At 33.8% G+C, this 27,525-nt stretch overlaps 1 protein-coding gene across 45 annotated transcripts in view; it reads left to right on the top strand.

Annotated features, from left to right (window-relative positions):
* bt (projectin protein bent) overlaps nucleotides 1–27,525 on the top strand; it is a 408,836-nt gene that overhangs the window by 202,793 nt on the left and 178,518 nt on the right. For 24 of the 45 annotated variants that reach the window (XM_069837423.1, XM_069837411.1, XM_069837408.1 and 21 more), the window contains 7 exons: nucleotides 1,731–1,796; nucleotides 2,768–2,815; nucleotides 3,953–4,147; nucleotides 8,596–8,817; nucleotides 24,115–24,159; nucleotides 24,628–24,666; nucleotides 25,228–25,275. In XM_069837423.1, coding sequence (XP_069693524.1) covers nucleotides 1,731–1,796; nucleotides 2,768–2,815; nucleotides 3,953–4,147; nucleotides 8,596–8,817; nucleotides 24,115–24,159; nucleotides 24,628–24,666; nucleotides 25,228–25,275 — 663 coding nt within the window. Of the gene's footprint in view, nucleotides 1–1,730; nucleotides 1,797–2,767; nucleotides 2,816–3,952; nucleotides 4,148–7,785; nucleotides 7,922–8,595; nucleotides 8,818–24,114; nucleotides 24,160–24,627; nucleotides 24,667–25,227; nucleotides 25,276–27,525 lie in introns of those variants that run through there. The other 21 variants (XM_069837449.1, XM_069837446.1, XM_069837444.1 and 18 more) reach the window with 10 other exon arrangements.

The following is a 27,525-nucleotide window of genomic DNA, read 5'->3' as shown; positions in this document are numbered from 1 at the left end:
AAACACTTTTTTTACTCACCGAAAACCACACCCTCGTTTGTTCATTGCATAGACCTCACTTTGAAATGTTATGAAATTCAGTGAATAGAAGGGACCAATATCTGTTTATTTGAAGTACAAAAGAACATGCCAACAACCATAAGAAACCGGAAATAATTCATAAACTCATAAAATGCAGTAGCGTTTGTTTTGGTTTACAACCTCCAACCCGCACCAGATGTTTCCTGGGGGAGCGCTTATCGAAAAGTGAAATCATAGTATATCTTAAAAACCTTACGTGATACGAAGAAAAGAGATGCATTTTCGGATTCAGCGCACATTAAACCATAAGGGACACACTTTTTTAAGTCGGAGCAAAATTCTTGTTGTCCAATGTTGTTATATACGGAATTGTTTCTATTGTTCCTTACGAATTCAGTGCAAGTTTAAAAGTCCTGCGCATGGAAAGTAGTAGCGGAGAAGAGCGTAGAGCTGCTCAGTATCCGAGCATGACATTCGACGATAATGCAATTACAATGTTTGTGATTGAGGACTTCGGAACTTTGAATTTAAAAGTGTTTCTGAAGTGTTCTTAGTTAAGTCTGAGAATCTGAGTCTAACAGTACTGAAAATGAGCACATTGTCTGAAAACAGTCGAGAGAATAATTGGTGTATGTGATAAGCATCTCCTTCATATTTTGACATAGTAGAGAGACAAGGAAACCCTCACAGTCAAGAATAACTTTAAGTATGAGCTGGCCTTTAATAAGTCACCGTAGCAGGCGACGTGCAGGAAGTCTTTCATTGCTCTGAATGTAACAGTGGTCTATCAGCTGCTCGCGTATAATACGACAGTGTCGTTATTTCTATTATTTTCAAGTTGTATTTACTTCCGCTGCATTTAATTCCCTCTTAATTTGTACCTGCATATTCCGAAAATAATCGCATCGTACGGTACTTCGGAATGTAAATTATTATTTGAACAAAATGTGATTCTCCTAGCTTGAGGTTTATTCGGTTTTGCTTGTTATGTCGCAACTCTTTCCTTGGGTATTTTCAAGAAACCTATGTTATGTCGCAACACAAGTGTGTCTTTGACATATATGTTACATTGCAGAACAAGTGCGTCTTTGACATACATACATACATACATACATACATACATACATACATACATCACCAGATTTTTATGTAATAACGATGCTGTTGATAATAATTAATTCTAGAGAAATATTAGTGGAACTTGGCCTAGCGTCGCTTTTATCCACAAACATTTATTTTTAAACGTCAAGCTTCGAATTCGATTTCCCCATTTGAGTATTGACATTCTAACCGCTCTTTTAAAGACTAGATATTTTATCATGTAGTTAAATATTCCTTGGTGAAAATGATTTATAATTATGAGAACATTTACTTTTCACGACTTAAATAAGCATGCCTAATGTTCTACCACGTCCCTTAGAAGTGTGGAAATGTATACTACTTTATAGAATCAAGTGTCCTATTCAAGAGACTAGACAGTGGCTCAGGTAGACCCGAAAATAAGTTGTTCCCTAGTGAACCCGATGACTGTGTTGTTGGCGGTCATGCCTAGGAGCATGAAACGCTGCATTTTCTTAGCTCACTATAATTTCTTCTAAGTGGGCCGTATGATGACGCATGTTTCTAATAATAAACTCAACACTAATGCGGAGAAAAATAATTTTGAAAACCGTGAATATTACGTTGAATGTTGTCTTTCTCTTCTGCAGGTTGAAGAAGTTAAAGTGGATGGCGAAAGAAAATTATCAGTTCAACAGAAGACAGTGGAAGCAAAGGTAACTTATTATATAAACATAAATAATTTATGTAGCTTACGTTTTTCTCAGTAGTACATAATATTTAAGAATCCTTTATTTTATTAGCGTATTTTTATTAGCTGTTACTTGAGGCTCTATGATGTGATGAGATGTTGGCTTTGTGGGAAGAAGTTATTTCGTTAGTGGGCAGTTGCTGTTTGTTTAAAGGTGTTACCGTGACATTTTCCTGGAAAGGTGAAACTGCCAGTTCTATTATAACCTTACATTTCGAAACAAAATACAGTATTTAATAAAAAAAAAGTAAATAGGTATAATGCACATTTGACATATATTTGACATACACTTATGGAATTTTTTGCCATAATATGGGTGTATTAAACGTGATTATTAAATCAGATGTTTATTTTATACATCTTGATTACACAACTTTTAACACTATCACTTCGGAATATGTATGATAACAATTTTCTTGTGTTAAATTTTAACGTACCTTGTTAACATGTTTCGACCTATTTTCGGTCATCTTCGGAACTCGCCGAAGATGACCGAAAATAGGTCGAAACATGTTAACAAGGTAAGTTAAAATTTAACATAAGAAAGTTCTTATCATACATATTCCGAAGTTTATTTTATTGTAATAGAAATAAATTGTATTTGTATCTAATTACTATGGGCATTTTAAAGAGATTAATACTTATATTGACTTACAACTTAGTGAAATTCTCATTGTTCTTTGTAGCATACGTGAATTATTAGAAGTTGAAATTGTAATGAAATCACTATGGCTCAAAATCGGAAGTACTGAATTATCTAGAACAGAAGAGGTGTCGGTCCCGTTGTCGAAGTTTGCGTTACACTGCAGTACTATACTAAATTTTGACATCATTATATTCATGTCAAAATTCGAACCACAATTTCTAAACAATAAATAACGAGATTATTTCTGTCAAGTTACTATATCCTAACTTTTAATCTCTATTTCATGAAAGACTGAAGAAAGGAAAGCTTCCATTACGCAACAAGAATCACCGAAGCCGGTAAGCAGAACATTTGTGTTCTTCGTTACTTCCTTTCTTTCTCCTTTTGAAATAACAAGGAACTCATTTCCACATTCAAGAGCGTAAAAAATTAACTGTAATGTATATGAAAGTGTGATATTCATGAGATATTTGAACTTACATTCAGGTTACTCATTAATTAATTATTAGCGATTTATTTGCTTAAAATTTGACATGTTGTGTTAAATTTAACGGAGGAACTATTACGACTTGATGTGTAAAGAAATGGTTCGATTTTCTTAAGTGTCAATTATTTGTGTTCCATTGCATGAATTGTGTAATGCGAATTGTATGAGTTATTTCTAGTTTTCCGCAGTTGTTTAATATTTTAACATTTAACATTCCATAGTAATTAGTCTAAATTCTTCTAACGGCCAGTTTATTAGCGCTGTAACTTCATTAACACACGAGCAGTTGAGTAACCGAGAGAATTAAACAATTAGTTCCTGCTTCGCTTTCGATTACAAATAATTGTAACATGGTAATGTTTCTTCTCATGTCGAATAATGTATTAAAACAAAATACATCTTCCCCGCAAATACTGTAATAACTGCAATGTGTAGTTTAACGTGTTTAGAACGACTCTAACAGTTACGTAGGCTTCATTAACTTCACTAGATGTTATGCGATATCGACGAACAGTTACTGACACCGTTTAGCGATATTGTACAGTGAGTTAGCCTGTAATTCCCTTTTCGTCATCTTCCTCTTTTTGCTGTGTTGAATGTTCAAATTGAGATGGAAACTGTCCGGGATTAAGTACGGATATGAATCTGAATTTGTTTTATTAGAAACATATGCGCAATTAACTAAGATTATGGAGTATGTTGGTAATATCTACTTTCATACCTGAGTTTCATAAGCAGTTTTAATACGATTTCAAATCTTCAAAAATTGTTTCGTTAAAGCAGTGTGTACGTTACCAACATGTTTAAAAATCCGAATATTTGCCCCTACATTCTTCTTAAGCAGCGATTGAAGTAATAGTGCGAAACAACTGCATCGGGTTTGAGGATACATTGTGATGAGGAAGGAGATGGAATCGGAAAACTCACTGTATAAAGATAGCTCTTTTCCTTTTGTCTTCCCAAACAATAACATGTTTGGCCTATATAGATTCGTAGATACAACCCAATGGCATATATGCCTAGTAGTTCGGAAGAAGAGAGTGAAGAAGAAATTCAGCAACAAGTGATGAGGGTCACTAAAAATCGGCAAGAAGAAGAAGAAGAAGAAGTAGAAGAAGAAAGTGATGAGGAAGAGGAGTACGAGGAAGATGATACTTTTAATGAGTTGGACTTTGCTCCCAAGGTGAGCGGGCAGCCACCCCAGCAGCAGTGGTTTGGTTCTTTTTTATTTGCTCTGCCCGCAGTAGCGCTCGTCCTGTCTCTATCGTTTATATCGTTCTGTCCCGTGTCCTGTTTTTGTGACGTTGCTCCATTTTGTTTGTTTTAGCGGATGCGTTGTATTTTTACGGCTTCATATTGTAGGGAGGTTATCATATTTATGAAATGTGCAAAGAATAGTTTACTTATATGCTTTTTTATATTGTTATGTTCTCATAGTTTATGTGTACGTACTTTTCTGTTTGCTTTATTTATAGTAGAGCATTCAAAATGTAAGACACAGTTTGGTTTTCTATTTAATTATGACTTCTGTTTAAGCTTAAAATCATTTCGTAGCGATGCCTTTTGTTCGAAATCTGTTTTGTTGTATTTTTAGACTTAAAAGAAATTATTCTGATTGACAGTAAAAACCATAATATCTGCAAACATCCAATAAATTTTTATTTTCACATTTTGTTTATAATTTTAATTTATAACAGGGAGCTCGATGGATTGTTAGACCTATTATTTTGTTTACTGTTAACTGAATATTTTGCAATTATATCATTAATTTTATTAGCCTTTTTGTGATATTGAATTATAGCGGAATTGTATGCTGTTATTGTGACGTCTGAATTGTGAAGTAGATGCATTTTTTTCATTATTTGCCGAACATATTGTGCTTTTTATTTATTTTGCAGCGTATTATGTAGGAATATAGTGTGATTTGTGTCATTTACGTTCAGTTAAAACGAGGAATAAAATTCTGATTAATATTTTATGTCACTAATATGAAAATTTCTAAAATTAAGTAATAACTGTTTATATTAGACTATAAATAAAAGGTAACTTAAGAGGATTTATTCCGGCAGCAATGTGTTCCATAATTCTTACTTGATTGGCTCTATTTCCAACCTAATATTAATTTTTCGGCTCAGGATAAAAATAAGCTTGCATAGCGTATTGTCTCATAATCTTCATTTACTTTCATAAGTTCACTATATATTATACCAGTAAACAAATCTTCTTTATATTGATGAAATTTGAGCGTAACAAATGAAACACATCATCCCGAAAAAAACGGATCACATACATACTATTTATGTTATTAGAATTATATAACTCCGTAAATAACGCATAATTATGAAATAATAATAATAATAATAATAATAACAATAATAATATAAAATGCTGATGATTTAGACAATTTAAATGTTTCTTTTGACATAAATATCAGTATTATGTTCGTAGTTTTATTCGTTTAAGGTTTATGAATGATTGCATTTATTCAATAGCTTATCCTTAGGTTCACGCATAAAATGTAAGGTACGTGGACCTCAGAATTAGCTGCTTATACGTAAGCTCTAAATACTTTGATGTACGAATAAGCAAGCTTATGATTTGAATATTTAAATTGGTTTCAAATTTTGAGCATACAAATACAATATTTTTATACTAACGAATGACATACCTAAAATTCTTTCTAAATTGGTTTCAAATTTGAGCATTTAAATACAATATTTTTGTAGTAACGAATGACATACCTAAAATTCTTTCTAAATTGGTTTCATACAATCTCTCTTAAGGAAATGATTGTGGCATTATAAGGAAGTACGTCAGAAGCAGGACCCTGCGCAAGATTTTTATTAGGGGAAAAAGCGTTGTTTTTTCATGAAGTAGATTATAATATATTTTATCGAACTGTTTATTAATTACAATATCACAATGTAAAATGTCTGTATCTCCGATATTTTATTACACTGACATATTTCACTATTTTACTTTCTAACCCAAATATTTCTTTCCAAATGAGGGGTTAAACCCCCAAAACCCCTTTGTGCAGGACTTTTGGAATAAGAAGTGTTTAAGTCTGTGAATTAGACACAGTTGATAAGAAAAAGGTAGCGACGGAAAAATATTTATTTTGATAGTATTATTCAATTTAATTCAGTGAATTTACACATTACCAATTATATAATTACTGTAAATGTTGTATTCTCCAGTTCATAATGCTATCATCTCAGCAATTCTCAATAAACTTAAATTTAGTTGATTATTAAAAATATAACATAAACTGAGATAACATGATCCAATCGATATATAAAATGTAATTGGATTGGAATGTGATAATTTCCGATAATATGGATATGGCTATAGTTTAATCAGCTGATTTTTTCCCAGTAGAGATGTTGGGATTCAATCACCAACTCTTTCTGTAATACTTGTACACATGTGAGCCATTGAAATTCCCCTGACATTCTTATGACAACATAGCTTATGAAGCGACGTATTTAACCAATTTTATAATTTTAAAGCTTTCCTCAACACACACACACACACATCTGCAGCAGCAACTTACAATCACTGCTTTCGATCGACTGTACAACTTGATGCATAACATTGCGTGGATATGTCGAGTTCATTTCATGTTTTGTCTTTACTATTGCTGAATCAAATTGTACAAATATAGTACCTACAAATATGTACGTACTATAAAGCGATAGCCTACAACGTATTTCATTTCGAACATATCCCTTCCCACCAGCACATTCAGAACGAACATCTGAAAAATATTACTCACAAATACTTTATTTTGAATTTGAGACACAATATAAATAAATAATAAATATAATACATAAATATGTAGGAATTAATCACAATACTAGAACGAAATGAAATGTATTAGTTTTATGAATATAATGTCACTTTACAAACGTGATTTCAAGGTTAGAAACGCTCGAAAATTCGTGCTTTCCGAAACTGAAATCATGCAAATATTTGGCCCAATTTTGAAAATATTTGCACTTTTATATCATGTCTTTCTTTTATAGTAAACTCTCTTTTCGTCTGCCATTCATATTCATAGTATTACTTCATTATATAAGCTGGCGTGTCCATGTACACCTATATATTTATGTGTGATACTGTGAGGTTGAACTAATGAATGAATATTATTGAATCATCACTAATTATGTCATATAAACGAGCTACCTAATTTATACCATTAAACTAAAGAGTTCTTTCAGAGAACTCATTTACGTAGTACAGTGCATTAGAAACTAAATGACAAAGGAGTAAACAAACCACAATTCCAGATCAAGTTGCTTGGGGCTAAGCCAAATTGTCAGTCAAAGAATCAAGTTCATTCAAAAGTTAAATTAGAATGGATGACGAGGGAAAACGGCAAATTGTTTAAATGCAAAGGGGAACACCTGCCCAGACTCACAAAACGCTATCCAATCTCTCGAATTACAAAAGAAAATAGGAAGAACAATCATCTATTCATTTTTCTATCCTTTTATCGACAGTTCAATTTCTATTATGACCTTTGGCAAATTCTTAACCCACTATCCTTGCCCAAATTAAATATAGCGGAACTCTATTTATAGAGGCTAGTTTTCTGTACTTCTATACAACTTCCCTGTAGCTGTTTTCCCGGGCATTTATGCTCTTGTCCAAGAGATTGTGAAAGTTGGCAAACAATGAAAGAAGCTCTTCTTGTCTGCCTTCATTCCAGTCCCTCGATCAAGAGGGACAAATTGTTTGTTTGGGACATATTCAAGATACTAAATGACCTCCACTTGTGTGATGTTAGCTACTATTATAAGGCTGGGGAAATCTGAATTGTTACTGAGAGTCTGCGAGCTGGCCGGCAGTCTGTGAGAACAGTGCGTGCGTGCATGGTGCTCTCAGGATGTGTGTAGCGCGAACCCATGAATTGATCGAGTTCGAGTTTATGTGATTAATCCACATCATCATGGTAAGGCGTTTATTGCATATTTTTTATTGAATTGAAAGGGATCGCCTTTGGTTTTGGTTCACTATTAATCTTCTCAATTCGAAATGACACAAATGAATTCAAACTAGTTTTTGTAAGATGTCTTATATCAAGTCAGTAGTCTGCAACTACATAAAATACAAGAGAGGAACTTTACTTCTGTTTTACATAGAGTACATATAGAATATTTGTCATACATTCGCCGTTTAACGTACTTCACCGATGCTGAATAGGAATTCAACTTTTGCTATTTTCGCTTATTAAAAAAATTAACCGCGAAAAAGTGGGCGTTTCCTGTTTAGTGTAGAATTCTGTTTCAGTCTTGAGGTCGTGCTATCGTTTGAGTTAAAATAACTAAATTGGGGTGAATAAATGTGATTCCCTAGAGCTAATCTTTCACGTTAACAATGTTAGAAAGCGAATCGCTTGCAAAACACACACACAGATGTTTACTAGCGGAGCGGTTCGTGCCAGTGAAATATAAGTACGCGTTGTATCTAATAATACAACCGAGTTAGTGGTAATTTATTTCAATTTCAAATTAAGACAAAATACATTTTCCTTGCCAGAAGAGAACAGGATAAGAGCAGGTCGTTCCCTGGGTGCGTGCCAGGTCAGTTCGGTGTGACATAACAGGGCGTTCCCTTTCAATGCAGGCGGACAAGGCCAAGAAGCCAGGCATCAAAGTACCCGAGATCAAGGCACCCGAGATCAAAGCCCCTGAGGCGCCGAAGATCGAAGTGATCCGAGAGAAGTCGCCCCTCGGCGATGCTCGGAAGGGATCACTTGCTCCGGGATCCGGACCCTCCAGCCGGAGGGGCTCCCTCATCCCTCCGGAGGAACAGCAGAGACGTCCCAGCCTTATTATCAGTGATGAGGTATTGTATTTCATCAGTCGTGCGGCTTGGGTTTTGCAGACCCAGTAGAATCAAGTTGCAAAATTAACTGACTAATTTGGTAAACATTTAATTTGCAAAGAAGCGTACTTTCCTCATTTCTCATTACACGCATTTCAAGTGAAATTATTTTTAATTCTTTTAATAAAACCAAAATATTATCTCAAAATATTTCAGACACACATTTCTGCACCTATTTTAACTCAGTGTTTCCACAATAGCAACTTTCGTTTTCAATTAAATCACGAGACCGGATTTCTATTATACTGTAATTTTTTACTGTAAAAATTCATAAAAGCAAAAATTTTAACCTTCGTGAAATGCCTCACAATTTATGCTGTAATTTTTTACTATAAAATTAATAAACGCAAAAATTTTAACTCTCGTGAAATGCTTCACAATTTATTCCCCATTTGTACTCTATAAAATATAAAACAATGAATAAATCATTTGAAAAAATCATAAATTCAATAACAACTAACACAGAACTTTTCAATACAAATCTGAGCAAATACAAATGTTTACCAAAGTTTGGTTGATCCTTAAGTCGTACTGAAGTATTTCAGAGTAAAGTAAAATAATTACAGTTATTATTAGTAATTACTGAATTTCATACCATTTATAGAGGTTGCCAAATTTACAACTTTTAAACCCAGGAAACGTTCCTTAATTTGGCGCACACCTAACTGTATGAGAAGACGGCATATGAAATTCGTATTCAACTGAAAATCACAATGTTCACCGTGTCTTATCCCAAGAAAAAACAGTTTTGTTTAGAAAAAAAGCAAAAGATTGACATGCATTACACGACAAACACAGCGCCTTGCGTGCAACAGATGTTGGTGAAGAATTGCATTACAGACAGGCGAGATTTTTTTGTTTGCCTGACTCCCGGAAGGAGTAATCAGAACAGAAGTATGCATAAACAGATATTTATTACATTTCAATGTCACTTCGCGAAGCAACACAAAATATATTTTGCATTTATGAGACTTTGGGCTCAGTCCCAGATTCTTGCTAGACATGCGAGGTTATTCGTGGTTTTCAGACTCTAGGCATTTGCATTCACGACATTCCATTTAGTATTTATGTGTGCTCATTGCGAAATTTTCAGCGTAGATAAAAAAATGCTATATTTGTTTCAACATTGAAAAATAAAAAAGTTATAAACCATCCTATATTGGTCCTAGACATGTTTTACGTTAAATTCCATAAGCATTTCGTAGCATAGGAGAATTGAAAGAACTTCTCTTTTGTTTAGCTCATCTCATCGGGTAAAGTTACGTCAGGAAGATTCAATTGACTCAACTACCTCTGTCTCTTAACCGCCCCGCCCACTTCAATAATTATATAATATAATAATTTAAAATATGAAGTTATTCCACATATTCAAGTGTGTGCTCTTCATTTGTTATTGCGATAATGTAATTTTAAATAAAAATTTAAGGTTTATTATGTTTTTACTTACAATTAGAATGGATAAAAACAAATTCACAGGAATAATAATGTATTACAAACTAAAATATTGCACACGGAAAAGGAAGCTTATGTAGAGCCTCTTAGATGATATCAAAACTTGACTACGAACTTCCAATTCGTGATTGATGATGATGATGATTATGATGAGCAATTAAATTAAAAGACCACTTTGTTAGTAAAATTAAACCCAAGCTATAAAATTGAATAGGCTTCTTGAAAGATTGATTTCGCTGAATATTTTTCTGTATTCTGTGTTTAAAATAATTTACGGAAGAATGTTGTTTTCTTGGAACTGAAATAACTTTTTTTTTAACTTATTGTTTCACAAAGCGAACTTAAAGAATATGCACCAAACGGAATTTGGTACGTCTTTTCATTCTCAAACAAATGGGTTAAAAGTTGTATATTTGATAAACCTGAAAGAAATAGAAATAACAGTATAATCCAAAAAAGAATCCTGCTGAAGTAGTGGTAGCAATTTTTAAGAATTTTGATTTAAACTTTATTCCCTATAATGTGTGAATATGCAATCCCGTATCATAACAAACACTTATTGCCATACTTTGATTTACTGCATTTATAATGGAATGTTTCCTGCTTATTTTGAAGTAGTTACAGTACATTTTGAAATTAGAAATACTAAAATGGTAATAGCATTGAAAATTTCCAATTTTAAGTACATTTAAGCATAGCTGTACAATTCAAAAACTTAAGTATAGATTATAACATCATAAACGTGTTGTGGTATTACATATTAAGTTGACTTTAATTTTTATTGATCTTCCTTCGCTTTGCAAGTACTTCCAGCTTTGAAGGTTCAGAACCATTGAACGTTGTTATACCTCACACCTTACTACTTGCCCTTCGTAGTCAGGAGAATGAATGCATCTGCTCGAAGGACCCTGCCTGATTCTTCTGATGACCGTGGCTCTCTGTTGAATTATTGACGGTACACTTGGAGTTTCTCATGGAGCTCAGGAATTTATACAGTATATCTTACATAAACATGTATAGACATATTTGACACAGAAGTTACAGTGTTACGATTTATTAATACTCATAGTAAATATTTCATTAACTTCATAGATTTATAGTCATGCTAGCATTAACCATGGTACAGTAAAGATTGTAATGTTGCTGAATAAGTAAAAGTGATCTCGTACTCATTCCCTAGAGGGCGAGCTGTCGGATGGGTAATGTAAAAATGCGAAGAGTAAGAATTTTAATGTAGATTATTGTGCTAAAAATTTCTAACCAGGTATACATATACAAGGTGATAGTAAGGAACGGGGAACAGTAATTGTGTGGTTGCTTACGAAACTTGTATTAATTTGTAAAGTTGTGCAATTATAATTTGCATAAACGGTTTTGCTTTATTAATTGAGGGATAAATTGAGTTTAAATGTTATATAACTATGCTTCAAAATTCTTGTGGACGAGTTATTTGTATAAGGTAATATGTCCGGTAAAGTATAATTATTATATTGCTCGTGTTTTCGAACTATTTCTTGCTGTAACTTCTGTCGTAACATTTAGAATATTTACATAGTTTCGTTTCTTTTAACTGTCATTGAGATTAGAAAGTTTGGGTCTATCATAACTACTATTGGATAAGTATTTTTTTTATTGTTAATAGTGGGTAAGTAGCATAGCTAATTTGAATTGTCTTTAATTCTACAGATAGTGAAGTAATTTGGTGCCATTTGTAAGCTGTATATATTTCATAGTCTCTTTCTTTTCTTGTGGCTTGAACAAAATGCTTTCATATAACCACCACACTCCATGAAAAAAATAACTCACACACCTGGTTATAAATCACTCCCCATACCCTTACACATATTAAAAGTGATTTGTTATACACAATTATTAGCAGTGTTGGCAACTTCTTCACTACTGTGAAACAATTTGGTATAATATCGTTTTTCCCCCTTATTATTTCTAACTTACAAGTCCACCATAACTAAGTATTTAAAAATCTATATTTTCAAGCATTCAGACAAAACTAAATATGTTATCTATGTGGTGTTAAAGTCTGTGTGTTTTAATTCGATGGCTTTAACCATTTAGTTACTAATTTTAAATGCTCATTTTCGATTAAGCAAAACACTTATAATTTTTTTGTATCGTTTCTAGAATTTTAAAGTTCCTCAATCGTAATTATGTAGGGTAAAGGTTGGTAATATTGTGATACTAATAATATTATGATAATTTTTTTGAGAATTTTTTACAATTTTACTGATCGAGAAAAGACCCGGTTTTGTGCAGAAACTTGTTCACGAACAGTCCCTTAATATGTTGACTCAAAAAACCGATCTTCTTGTCGCTCAGTAAAATTGTAAAAAATTCTCAAAAAGAACTATCATAATATTATTAGTATCACAATATTGCCAACCTTTACCCTATATGAAGGGTCCACGGAAAGAACCAGCTAAGTCACCTTTTGTTAATTTTCCTTTCTTTGGTCCGATCTGCTAGCTCATAAAGTGAACTATCTTTCTAGTAAACCAGAATGGCAAAAAGCCTACATTGTAACGTGGTAACTTAAACTAAATGAGATGTAGACTAATGATGTCTTATCAGTATATTAAAGTTAAGAAATGCTCCCCTGTAAAATTAAATAAAAATGACTTAGCATGTTCTTTCCGTGGACACCCCGTATATAAAAACGTCAGAGTTATTAATATTCTCATACTATTCCAGAGATCTGTATCACAAAGTAAAAAATTATATTTTAGAGGACAACTACTTTCTCTTGAACTGTCTATTACGTCATTCAATATATTCATTTTGCAGGGTATATAAGTTCGCATTATGAATTGGTAAAAAAAAATGACTTTGAGAATGATGTAGTGAAAAAATGCATTCCATAAAGAGTATTGTGAAGTCACCAAAATATGAGGTAATATATATTGAGTATATAAATTTCAGCCTATAATCTGCACAAATTTTGGGTTCTCTCAACATAAAAACGTGTAATGTTATCTCGGGAAGTGTAAAGAAAACCCCAATTCAATGAAAATTAAAAAACTGCAGATATATTTTGTTCTAGTTGTAGCTCTTAATTCAGGCATACAGTATAAATCTCGAAGTTTTGCTTAAATTCGAGTTCATTGAGAACTTTACTATTTGAAATATGGTTTTATGGCTGAAATATCTAAGGAAGAAGAATGACTTCATGTGTCATGACCACATTCAGTTGCATATTTTGTTACTGTAAGATACCAATTCCATTTTTTTAATCAAGAATGTAATACTTTAATCTTCATAATATTGTATTCTGTTAATCACCGTCCTTTGTTTTACCGGGCTAAGTGGAAATAATAAATGCACAGGATTTGTGTGCAACTAACTATAGTACGAGGTTGAAAAAAACAACCATGGACAATTACACCTAGCACTTAAAAAAGCGTCTCGAACCAGCCCCTTACACCAAGGACGACATATAAATGATTGTTTTGTAGCGGTGCACCTGTTCTATCTACGTCACAGAGTTGGGATGATATTATAGAATAGGTCTTCCCTCTAGTTATCTGGATTGAATCCCACGGGCGTTAAGCGGACGCCCGCTGTGGATGAGAGAGAGAATTAATTGAAAAGCGTTCACACGCAATTTCATTTTAACATCACAAAACAATTTGTAAACAATGGGAATTAAAAATCTCTGACCTAATTCTGTAATACGCTGGATTCTATTAAAGTAGCATTGTGTAATTTAATTATATTTGTATCGTACTAAAATAGTCTGTCACGTTAAAGTTTGCACATGCTTGCTTCTGCAGTATAGGAAAACAGCCCAGCTTAACAGATTTCACTTCCATTCTCACTTTCTCTTGTCTAAGCAGGCAGAGACAGTATTCCGATAAACTTCAATAAATTGTGTAACAAAAGTTGTGTGTACAATTTTCATAGTTTTCACTGTCTTAGTATTGAAATTGCGTTGACCAATAATCATGGCTTTTAATAATAATTTCCAGACGTTTTACTGCTCTATTTTGTCGGATTTGACGTGAGCAAAAATGAACGGACATTTATTAAATATCGTAAAATAATATTTAATTATTTATAATAATATTTTAATTATTAAATATAAAAGGCCTACTTTACATTCATCATGTTTTTCTTTAGCATTATACAATGAAATTTAATTTCGTTCAGGATTATTAAATTTAGTAAAAACTGATTAAATTACGCTAGAGTTAAAAAGACTTCTTGCAGTAGTAGAAAATTCTACAACGCCTCTTTGCGTAAACTGTATGCTATAAAATTATCTTAGCTTTACATTTAACCAATACACTCAAATTCCCCAATTCTCATTCAACTCTTGTATTTGTACGAATGACCTCGTTGCACTTTCATATACCTGATCTTAACGGATATTTTAAAATCACAAATTAAGTTCATAATCAATAATGATAGATGCAATCTGCAATTTACTACAAGCGTGTATAAGTTCCAAAACACGGAAATGTTCAGATTATATCTTTATTGTGTTCGGTCTTTCGTCCGCAAAGTGAATAAAAGTCTTCTTTATACGTGTGCCAATGATTGGAAGGGAATGTGGACCTCCGTATTTTCTGTAAACAAACGAGGAAACCGACATTTTCTTGGCAATTCGTTGAGTACGAAAGACTACAAAGGACTCCAATTCTAAAACTGTAATAAATTATTGCATAATTACTTAAGGTTTTTTAAAAACATTATTCTGAAAATTACAATTTTGAGTACCTTGCAAGTAAAATAATTTACTCTTACTAAACACGATTAATATCTCCACATTTTTATATAATTTAATCAAAATAAAATGTCGGATAATTTTCCATTACAATGAATTTTAAAATATTGTTTCACCAGAGGCTGTCATATGCGGTTTTATAGAATACGCCAAAAACACTATATAAAACCAAGATTTGAAGGTGCTGGTTTATAAATACATTAAATACATTATATAAAGATGATGGCAAAAGATAAAATAAAAAGCAGCAGATGAAGAAGTTGCCAAGGGAAAAATAATCTTCAAAATATTAAACTTCTTGGGCTGGTTTCATAAAGAATAAACTGTGTTGAGACCAACTCTGAAGCGAGTCTATAACTCTGAAGTAGAATTGGTGTTCAGCTATGTTCGAAATATCATTCAAAAGAGCCGTGATTCAAAATTTATATAACCGAAAATCAAATTCGATGAATGCCAAATGCCAACCATAATAATCTCGGTTTCTGAACTTGTATGAGAAAACCCTCGAGACTGTTTTTCGCCTGTCAGATAAAAATCAAATTTTTGGCATTAAAGGGGAACGTTTACTGACTTTTAGACATTAACTGCTCCTAAATTGTTTGCAAAATACAATAATACAGTTTGTTTCATTTATTTCCGAAAACTAGCCTAAAAGTTAATTGATTTTAACTTAAATAAATAAATCTCTACTGTAAGGGTAATTTTGCTATTGTACCTTAAATTTTGTTTATTTAATACAAGCTTAAAGGATGAGGTAGCCTTTTGATTAATAAGAAATAGCTTGAACAACTTTGATTATTTCATAATAAATGTAATTCTTATCCTCCTCTACCTTTAGGCTTGCGTTATTTGTCGCATTACTTTTCAGTTCTTTGTGTACAATTTTCCAGCTCTTCAGTTATTTATTTGTATGTAGTTCTTTCTCTTTGTTTTTAATTTTCAGGCCTTTGCTAATCTTATTGCTGCCAACGGTTTTCTTTGCTGAGTGTCTTTTCCTTTCTGTTTATTAATATTTTCTTTACTTCATGTCTCCTTACATAAAATGTCACACGTTCAAAAAAAGTTTCTCAAAGCAAATTTCTATTTACGAATCTATCTGGCTATGAGCAACTATCTATAATTTAACAAGATTTAAACTGTTTCAAGGGATAATTAACATGTCAAAAGTACAATATTATACCATATAAACAAACATCCGTTAAATTTAATCCAATCGTCATTCTCTATTGAAGACTAAACCACAAAGCTGTGGTTTCTTGCGCGGAAAATGAGGAAAATGGAAAAAATTCCACAGCATAGAAAGAAAAATAATAAGATTTCAGTTTGTTCTGTGAGGCAGACAGGTCAGGGTGCTGAATTTACAGACTGACAACTCGAGACCGTAGTGTCACAAAGAAAAATAAATATAAAAATAATTAGTCAAAAATCAGTTAATGATTCAAACTACTTGCATAAACGCATAATGTTGAAAAGGAAATCACAAAAATAAGTTTTTTATTATTAAAATAATAAATAAATGACGAGCTAATAGTCACGTAATTTCTCCATGTGTCGGTCTGCCTGTTTCGTTACCACATACAATTCAATATAGAAGGCTGTTATTTATTCTAGCGTCTTGTACAGCTGTCAAAAAGTTGGCCACACTCGTGCAGCGAATATTTTTCTAAGTCCACTTCGGATAACAGTGATGTTACATGATGCATGCGCTTATACAAGCCGTTTCGGATCTAAGATGTTTAAGCAAGAGTCATTCACGTCTGCGTCTCCTAGCTCAGCGGTAGTATGTTCGCTTAATGATTCGAAGGTTGTGAATTCGAGCCTTGTTTAAGTTATCATTTTATTATGTTATCGTTCTTTAGCGATATAAATAATATTTAAGTTATCATTTACATTCTGTTATCGTTCTTTAGTGATACAAGTAATATAAATTTAATGTTATATTTGAAGCAATACAGTTTCATGATACTAGTGTTAGTTTTTTCTTCTTATATTATTACATTATACTACCCTGTAACACAATAAAAGGAAAAGGAGTGACGAGAGTTTGAACCTGAGACGTTGACATCTAAATTCCGACGTTCTTCGGACTAAGCTACAGGGCACAAGTAAAAAATCATATGCGGAAAAACTGGCCCAATCCCCCTCCAAGACGATGATTTGTGGAAGCTCGTCCAGGATGCCTAGGATGCCATGGCTGAGAACTGAAAAGACTAGTCGATTTTATGCCCACTCGACTGCAAGGTGTGATCGAGATGGGAGGAAGATGGACTAAATATTGAATCGTGGCTTTCTATATTGTTTTTTGAAATGTAATTGTTAAAATTTTCTAAGGCAGACGCCAGTAAGTTTGCTTTAGTTTATGCCACGAAAAATATTTTTGTTGAGAATATAATCTTTATTTCTTTCCATTTGCAGCCATAATGTCATAATAAATAACGATAAAGGCACGGCATAATACATTCATGAACCTGATATTAATTACTAAAACAGTCATTAAAGAGAAAGGAGCAATTATATTTTGTCTCTCTCTTAAAAACAAAAAAAAAAAAACATAAAAATCATTAGGTTGTATTTGAACCCACGAGTTCACGAATACCAGCCTGAAACGCTACTATTACGCTACAACCGTAACACGGAAAACACTTTAATTATAACTGTGGATATCAGGCAACATGGTCCAACAACATATAACATCGTCTGTCTCCGAATTGTAGCGGAGATATCCGAAGGGAACTTAGTTTCTAGAGAGCGGCTGCTTTTTGTTTTGACAGCTGTATATCGAAAACTATCTGCGATATAATAAATCAACCAAACTTCTATTCATCACTTTTATTTTAATGTCAGTCAAACTTCTAATCACTAGAATACGTATGAATTCATTATGTATAAAATGTTACGATATTTTAGTACCGTAAAATTTCTTCCGTATATAAAACTTCTCTCATTCCGCACGGAATGCGGAAGATTATTATTGTGAATACATCCCTTCTTCACATTGTCCTTGTTTTGTTCAAAATACGTATTGAGAATTCATTTTATAAAGTATGCTTTGAGAAACATTGGGGTAACATTTGGCACAGGGACGAAAAGCTCACAAGAATTGTCTTATTTGTTTTTTGTATCTCGCAAGTGTTTGCACTGCCCTCTAACAATGCCTGTCAACGTCAGCTACTCGAGGTAAGACACAAGCAGAACATGAGAATCAATTTTGTAAACAAATCGAAATCTCAGGATTCCATTTAGAGGAATTTAGTATTGTCGTACACTTAATATAAATAATTACGCCGCTCAAGAATTTCGATTTCTTCTTTAGCGAATTATACACGTTTCGCAGGCTCTGTACTACTACAGTAATTGTTGTAGTGTTACGTGTCCCGAAAGCTTTCATAATATGTTATTTGTTAGCCAAAATGTCTTAGGTAAAATAAATTAAATTAAATGACGAGTAGCCACCGGTAGCTCAGGCGGTAAGTCGTTTGCCTACTGATCCGGAGCTGCGCTAGGGCGTGGGTTCGTTTACCGCGTGCGCTGATTATATAGTTGGTTTTCGTCTGAGGTTTTCCATACACGTAAGGCGAATGTAATGTAATATATAGCGAATCCTCGGCCACATCTAGCCTAATACCATCTTGCTATCACCAATTCCATCGATGCTGAATAACTTAGTAGTTGATGCAGCATCGTTAAATAACCAACTAGGAATGACGAGTAAGACAATTTTCAGGCACCATGCTGATCGTCTTGATTAATATATTAAAACTTTCGAAAATTAAATATATTCGATTTTTGGACACAAAGGTATATTACTCGTAAGAGTACTCCGTTTCTTTCAGTTACATATTCGTGTCCAGCTTTTCTGATTAAAGTACTCCTATGTTAGCTTCAATATAGCTAGACAAATGCTAGGTAGTAACTTAAATTAAGGCCGTAACCACTACTTTCCAATTATTTTCCTTCTTTACTTTCATCCCATCATTCCCTTGTTTTGAAATATTCGCAAAGAAACGCCAGAGCTATAACTTTTACATGAGGGGACAAATAATAGGAGCAATTCAGTCAGGTCATTTATTTTCACTTGAATCTGGATTCGATCTCGGGGGAAACTGTGAAAACCATAAATATCCACCCCTATGTTAACGAAGTCACAGAAGACTGGCAACCTCTCTGTGACCATGTTGACGAGTGTATTTACAACCCTATCATGTTTAACCCACTCAACGACATCTGCTTTTCTGTTTCACAAGTGTGTCCACCTCTATTGTCACACGCTTTAAAATAGCGTGGAGCCAAATTAATGTGAACCCTTTTATACACGCCCTTAGTTGTATATATTTTGTTTTCGTCTTCTGTTCCATTTTAAGTAGGATACGTTTACGTATGAGAGTATAGAAATGCTTTCACCAGTTTTCCCAGGACAATTATCTTCCTGACTGACTTAAAATTGACGTCATTGTTACAGTTTGCTATAATTTTCATATTCAGGAGAATATCAGGTGTATAGGGTTTCCATCGCGATATCCCGGCCCAGGTCGATGGAATTTAAGTGTGCTTAAATGCGATAGGCTCATGTCAGTAGATTTACTGGCATGTAAAAGAACTCCTGCGGGACAAAATTACAGCACATGGGTGACGCTGATATAACCTCGGCAGTTGCGAGCGTCGTTAAATAAACCATAATTTATTTAATCCATCGCGATGATACAAAGAGCCATCCTACAACATCAAGTGCAGACGATGGTAGGACAAACTCACGCGCATTTAGACCACTAATATGGGGCCATTGTGCTATGTTCGGATGTCATTCAAAACGCGGGATTTTATTTTCCACAAATCTAATTTCATTGTACACTGACGTTCAAAGATACTTGACTTTCACTAATCGATAGTGATCGATAATTTGTTCGTGCAAGTGCAGATTCCTCAGTTATTACTCCTATGGATATATGGCGAAAATAACATTCAGTGTCGCCAATAATACATAAATATACCGCATTATATAATTCAAAATTTCATTCCCTCTGTTGATTGTAAAAAAAATCACTAGGTTAGAGGGAAACCGCTGATACTGTCAATTATGAGAGTAATTTATACTTACTCTACATAATAATTTTCTCCAACACATTTTTACCCGTCCCAATAATAGTAGCAACTATTGAGAACTAGCGGAACTACTTCAAAGTTTGTCCATTTGTTATACAATGCGTCTAGAGATAGAATGGACCGCGGCGGCCTTGGACTGGGAGAGAGTTGCCGCACCTACTGCCAGATTTATATGTAAACAGCAGGCAAGTCCACTCTATCTCTAGACGCACTGTATCTTTAGTTGTGACTTATCCCGTGGTTAAGAAGTTCGTTTACACAATCAGAAAATTCTAAATCAGATATCTTTGAACGCCATTGTACTTCAAAGAAAGCCATTTTTAAGGATTTGTATCCACCTCGGAGATCGATCGTCCTCGACTGTGTTTGAACGTCCAACTACTAAGGCGATGAAAAAAAAAAAGCAATATGGCACTAGGAGTCCATGTACAGTGACGAACATTTTATTACTTATAAACTGTAATATCCGTATGATGTGCCGTAATGCCAATAATAATTTTGTGCGAGATCGTGCGTATTTGCTTGGTTTCCGCACAAAACCAACCCGCGGTAAGTCTAAAATTCCACATTCAGTATTCCCAACCGAACACACATAACAATTTTCCTCTTCTTACCGCTTAAGTGACATATTGATTTTACTGCTTTAGGCTTTTAGCATATTATTTTTAGAGACGTTCAATATAATAATAATTATAAATTGGAAACTTACTACTGCAATTTCACCTAAATTGCACTGTTAATTATTGTTTTTAAATATTTGTAAAAATTAAGTAAACTACAACTCCACTAAAGTACTGCATTTCGTGATGCATGTAACATTAAGGAAGCCGTTTGTTTTAAGTTCGCATTTATAGACTGGGGGGAAAAAAGACAGACGTATATCACGGCCTGCTCGAGTATAGTAAACACAGAAAACATTTTAAAGCAACAATGTTGAAGATAGATATTTTTGTTTTCCAAAATTGCCGTCATTGAACAGAAACCAAGATGGAGATTTCATTGCAACTAATTAGAAATTCCTCTTTCACGTATGTAATAAACTATCTTCGCACAAAATAATGTACGATACACGAGCGGTATGTTTTCTTTCAATTCTCGGAAATTAAAAAAGCTCAACTAGCCTACGTTTCGCTTTTTCAAACTTTTCCTCGAACATCAAAACTTCAACATACCGCTCTTGTAACGCATATTACTAATACAGTCCCGCTTGATTACTTTTTTACGCCTATTAAACTTCAATAACTTCAATTTCAATTCAGTTTTCTGTCATGATATTAAATTAACGTAATTCTTTTAAGATAGACTTTTAATGTGAAACCTCTATGCTAGAGGGTCAAATGGAGAAACGTTACGAAAGTTTCAACATCTGACGTCACTTACTCAGCAACGGAAACTAGTTACGTCACACTATTCTGGCCTCACTTGCTTTAGTAACAGCACCGAGTTACGTCTCACTGTCTATAACATTTGGACGAGTCAACTTAGGCACGGAATTATGGGAGTAAAGAAAATAATCCCTTTACCGTATTTCTTATGAATTAATAAATTGAACTAAACTCTCATTTCTCTTACCGTAGACCCATACTAACGGCTCTCTAACAAACCAGTTCAGATGAAACGCAGTAATTCCATTAAATAATACTTAATAATAAAACACTTAAATTGCATTAAATTTATTTTGCTCTTGGTTCTAATCACAATCTTTATAAGGTATGTAAAAATTCCTTAAAATCTACATATCACAATTACAACCAACCGACAGCATAAACGTTTCACGCAAATACTGTACATGGATTCCATGTAACCCCTGTCACGTTCTCAAATGTTTTTATGAGATAATAGTGACAAACTTGGTAAATATGCATCACATCATTGATATAAACAGTAGGTGTACTAAATTGTGACATCTATCTTCACTGAGGCATTACAACGTTGCATTGTGTTTTGTCGCACTGTCTCACGCTGTTCGAATCATGTGAGGTAACTAGATTATTGTCATGTTTCTTTGTAATGTCCAGAGATTTCTCGTAGACATTTGAAGGGTGCAGGGAAAAATAATGAATGTCACATTTCCGTAAGGGTGTGATAATGATCTAATTCATTACATTATTGCAAAATTTAATGCTGTTTCTATTGAAAATCAAGGAAAGGATGACTGTACCCGTTGTGATAATTCTCCTTTTTACCAGTTTCAATGAGAACAACACTAAATTTTGTTGTAATATTTTGAATTAGATAATGACATCATCCTTACGAAGTTTTGACATTCATTGTTTTTCCCGTATATCCCTCATTTATTTTCATCAGTGTAAGAGTGATTGCCTAACTACCGGTTGGCTGGCTGGCTGGCTGGCTTTACGAGGGCTGGACCCGGAATGTGTCCGTGTACTTAGGCATTGAGAGCCCTATATATGCGATGATTGTGCAAGTCCGACAGGCGGCATGGGTGGCATTCGTGAATCAGACGCTGACAGGTGGACCATTCTGCCTCAGCCCCTGATAGAGTCAGGTCTCGTCCGCACACGAGTAGCCTGATAAGGCGTTCGGACCCAAAGCTCTTTCTTTATCTTTATGTCTTTTAAAATCCATCTCCCTTAATCAGGTTTGAACCCGAGTACCTCGGATGAAGCGATCAGCATGGTACCTCTAAAGCATCAAATAGGCCTACTGTCACCTGTAGTTCCCAACGAAGTGTTACCGGGCATGACTTTCTTTATCATGTTGCTTATTCTTTCTACCTCCCTCAACTTCGAAAGAAGTTTGTATCATAATGACGGGAACATAGTATACATATAATCCTTTTTGAGAGAGAGAGAGAGAGAGAGAGAGAGAGAGAGAGAGAGAGAGAGAGAGTGAGAGTGAGAACGAATGAAAATTTGTTCCTAGATTTTGGCAGTTGAAATGTCAGATTAAAGAAATCCAAATTTCAGATTTTTATTTCTTCGTTTTACCATGTTTTACATGTATATCTCCATCTTTCATTTATACATCGAAACATCCTTTCCTTTTGTCCGACTGCATTTATCTAGAGTGAGAAATGGCTACGGGACTCGAAACTAATCCATTTATTAAATGAAAAATTCCTTGTTAAAATAATCTTCACCACATTTACCTATTCACGTTCGCATTAAATTTATATGTTATAACTGAATCATTTCCTACATTAAGTTCGTCAATTTTTATGAATTCATAATCTATTACGGTTTTCCTTTTTATCTGAGGTGAATTCATTTATTTATTTTCTTCAATTTTAAATAGAATCTTTCGTAACTGTGTAATAACACGTGTAGTTAGGAATATAGAAAGTCTAAATTTGATTGTCAGCCCTGTATTACTTAAACCTACGTCCTTTTTCTCGTATCGTGGTGTTCGTTATAAGCGTTGAACTCGTGTCTTTCAGCGTAATCTATAATCAGGAACACTACCGAGATAATGACGACGGAAGATAGTCAATAATTTAGGACGTGAATTGAACAGCGTTGTGTAAATCAAATTAGCGATTTACGAATAGATGTACGAAATCGCTGAGTAGTTATCTCGTGGAGATTGAATGCAGCCATTTCGGGTTACTAATTGTAACATTCATTCGCAAAGATTAAATAAAAATATAAATATATGTTTTAGTCATTTTGTAAAATTCTAGTCTCATGTTCTGTTTCTCATACTAAATACTTTCGCAACACCTCTGTGGAACTAAATGTCACAACGTAACATTCACCACTCTTTACTGTTTCATTGGCGTTACTGGATCTATCAAAATATCACAACACACATCTAAAAAGAACAAAAACAAAAACGAAATGAGACGAAATTCTGAAAGGAAGTTTACCGCTGGGATTGGCATAATGACACAATGATAATTAATTTAGAATAATGCGCCCCCCACTGTCTCAAGTACTAATGAATATGCGTTAGACTCGGTTTCGGTGATTCATAATCCGCCCTCATGTGTTTCATTTCTCTTTTAGGAGAATAGGAAGTTGCGCCCTGGTGAAGTCGTGGACGAGAGAAAGGTGAGACTGTGCAATGTGACTGAATGTGCTGAGGCCGCTAAGGGCTCTGTGCCGCGTTTACTTTTCATTCTTTCCTCATTAATTTATGCAAAATCTCTTATTTTCAGTTGCTTCGTTTGTTATTTCTTTAAGTTTATTTGCTCTGCATATTTCAGTTGGTTCAGTCCACTTTTAAAAGGATTATTTTACTCATCAATAAGAGATAAACAAAATCATCAGGGTAACCACTGTTATGCCCTTACCAACTTGGATGCTTTAATTTTATTTTTCTTTCATTTCAACAGGGTTGTTTCACTCTGTGAACTGTTATTGTACTGTTTGATTACGTATCCCTGTTTCGTTTTGTCTTGATGGTCCCAGCTCTCCTGCATCAAGTAAATACATGAGCTCTACAAACTTATTCCCAACCGTCTGGCTTTATTCCTTGTTTCATTTCATTTGCTGTCATTTTCAATTATTTGTCTACAGGTTGGAAAATTGCGGCCTGGTGAGGTATTAGATTCAAAGGTGAGATTTGTGTGCAGGTAGCACAAAGCTGACCTCATTCTTTGGCATTCATCTTGCTCCAATTTCCTTTAAACTGTGTGCTATAACGTTTCACCTATCTGGATTGGATTAATTTTGTACATAGGAGTGATATCTGCTTTATCCTTAGTGACACATTTCGATACACATTGGTTTTGAGAGTATTGGGTTAACAAAATTTCTTCATAAAAATCTCATCACTTCATAACATCGTCTTACTGGTTCTGGTTTTCAATATTAAACAGTCAACTAATATTTCTCACAAATGTAGTTTAAACGCGTTTCCCAATTCAGATGCTAAGAATGCCAAAGAATTACAGCACTTTATGTTATTTTTGTTTCAGTTTGAGTTGTATTGTTTTACTGTTTGTTTCACTTTCATTCCCTAAATCATTTTCCTTACACATTTATTTCGATTATTTTCATTTATGTTATTTTATTAGTATAATTATGTATTTATTTTATTATTCTTATTATTATTATTATTATTATTATTCTTATTATTACTATTATTTTCACTTGTTTTCTGTTCTAATATAACAGAGAAAGGGATCTCGCCCTGGCGAACTGCAAGACGCAAAGGAAAAGCAGGTTAGATTTGTCAAGATTCAGTGGATGAAATATGTTCTCTTTGTAAGATAGCTTAGAAAAATATGCATTATAACACAAACAAATTGGGCTTTTGTTCCGTCTAATTACTTTTTTCTGTTTTATTCAATATGCCATTATATTTTAACCTGTAACTAATTATGTAATTAATATTCACGACGTAGGTTTTAAAGTCCATTAATTGAATTATAATATGAATTTCATAAGAAAATGTTTTAAATTTCCCACTGTTCAAGTGTGTTGAACTGATTTATTTGAAATATAAGATGCGGTGTGCGTCTGTGGATACTTTGTGTGCAAAAGTTACTTGATTAAATGGCGACGATTTATGTCATAAATTTTTGTCTATCTTAGTGGTAAAAGAGAGAGACTAAATTTTCATCCGATCTCCGTTTGAATGAAAAACTGAGAGTTTATGATCGATTAAGACTGTTTCTATTTGACACTCCTCAGATCAACTGGTTAATAGATACATACTAGAGATACTGGTTAATAGATGCATACTAAAGATACTGGTTAATAGATGCATACTAAAGATACTGGTTAATAGATACATATTAGAGATGCTAGTTAATAGATACATACTAGAGATACCGTAAGGCGACTCATTGCAAAACGTCACACTTAAAGGGGAAAACATTTAGAGGAAAGAAATCACAATCATGAATGGGACGAAGTGAACGTCAGAGAAGTGTCTCTTCCTGGGACTGGGAGCAAAGAGGCAAAAATAAACGAGTTAATTGCACACAGACACACACACACACACACACACACACACACACACATGGACAGAAAGAGAATTCTGATTGCATACACATAGCAAAGGAATGTCTATGCTGTTTTCATTATGGTGTATGGCGACCTCTGGCATCAAAGCACAGCAGACAGACTTGGCATCTCTTTTGACAACACATTTACTGTTCAACACATCATGATACTTTCAACCGTTACTTCAGCGGTAGCACTTAATCACAAGTAAAGCGTCATTTCTGCTACTGCATCAGCTCAACTTTTTGATTAAATAGTGAGGTGTTGTTGCGATAAATTAACTTTTTTTAGATACGTTAACACTCCAATATGAATTTAAATTTCACGAAATTAAGAGCACACAGTTGGGCAATCCAGAGACCAATAGTAAATAAAAAAAACATTTAAATTGAGGAAAAACCGTGAATGTTCATTAAGGTAAACAGAGTTGTAATAATGTTAAATAATCATAAGTAAAAGGTAAAAGGGAGTCGGCCTGGGTAGCGTAGTCGGTATAGCGCTGGCCTTCTGTACTCGAGGTTGCGGGTTCGATCCCGGCCCAGGTCGATGGCATTTAAGTGTGCTTAAATGCGACAGGCTCATGTCAGTAGATTTACTGGCATGTAAAAGAACTCCTCCAGTACAAAATTCCGGCACACCGGCGACCCTGATATAAACTCAGCAGTTACGAGTGTCGTTAAATAAACCATAAATTTACATTTATATAGGGAATAATATATATTACTGTTATGAACTCTTATTGTATATAAAATCCTACAGAACACCCATTATATCTCTCATCAATAATTTAATAATGTAATGCACCATTCGGCCAATGTAAGTTCCACCATACTTCAGTAGTTTTCTCACCGAAGTGACTAGGGTTCGATACTTATTAGAAGTAAATAAATAAATTATCATATTGATAGGCAGTCAGTCACAAAGTTGCTTAAATCTGCTAATGTTTTAACTACGACGTGACAAAATTTGTCAGGCGAGATTCAGAGGTGGAGACAGGAAAGACTTTTCGCAAATTATTTTTGTCAACACTGCCTTGAAACTTGATTGGATTTCATGTAGAAATTAGGAATTACTTTTTCAATATGTTTATATAATTGATTAATGAACTTTATACAAAATAGGACACTAAATGATTCTGTAAATATATTTATGAAACATAAACTTAGCAGATTGTTTTGAGTGATATTAAAACGTACAATAATACAGTTGAAATTTGTTAACTGCATTTGACACTTAATGAACGAACAAGAGCCCCATTGTTTGATTCTGGTTTCTGTGTCTGGAACAGGCTGATGCAGCTTCAACTTACTGACAAGGCTGCATTCTGAGCTCCGGGTTTATATGTTGTAGAATAGAACTAAATCTGTGCCAAACGTGGCAACCTGTCAGCGTTCTGTTTCCTCTTTTGTTTTATTTGTTATAATTTTATTTCCTTGTTTCAGTCTGTACACAATTGTTTAATTC

This window comes from Periplaneta americana, chromosome 10 (assembly GCF_040183065.1).
Source record: "Periplaneta americana isolate PAMFEO1 chromosome 10, P.americana_PAMFEO1_priV1, whole genome shotgun sequence".
Classification (NCBI taxonomy): domain Eukaryota; kingdom Metazoa; phylum Arthropoda; class Insecta; order Blattodea; family Blattidae; genus Periplaneta; species Periplaneta americana.
The sequence above is the reverse complement of the archived record's forward strand: the minus strand, read 5'-3'. Positions and strand labels throughout refer to the sequence as shown.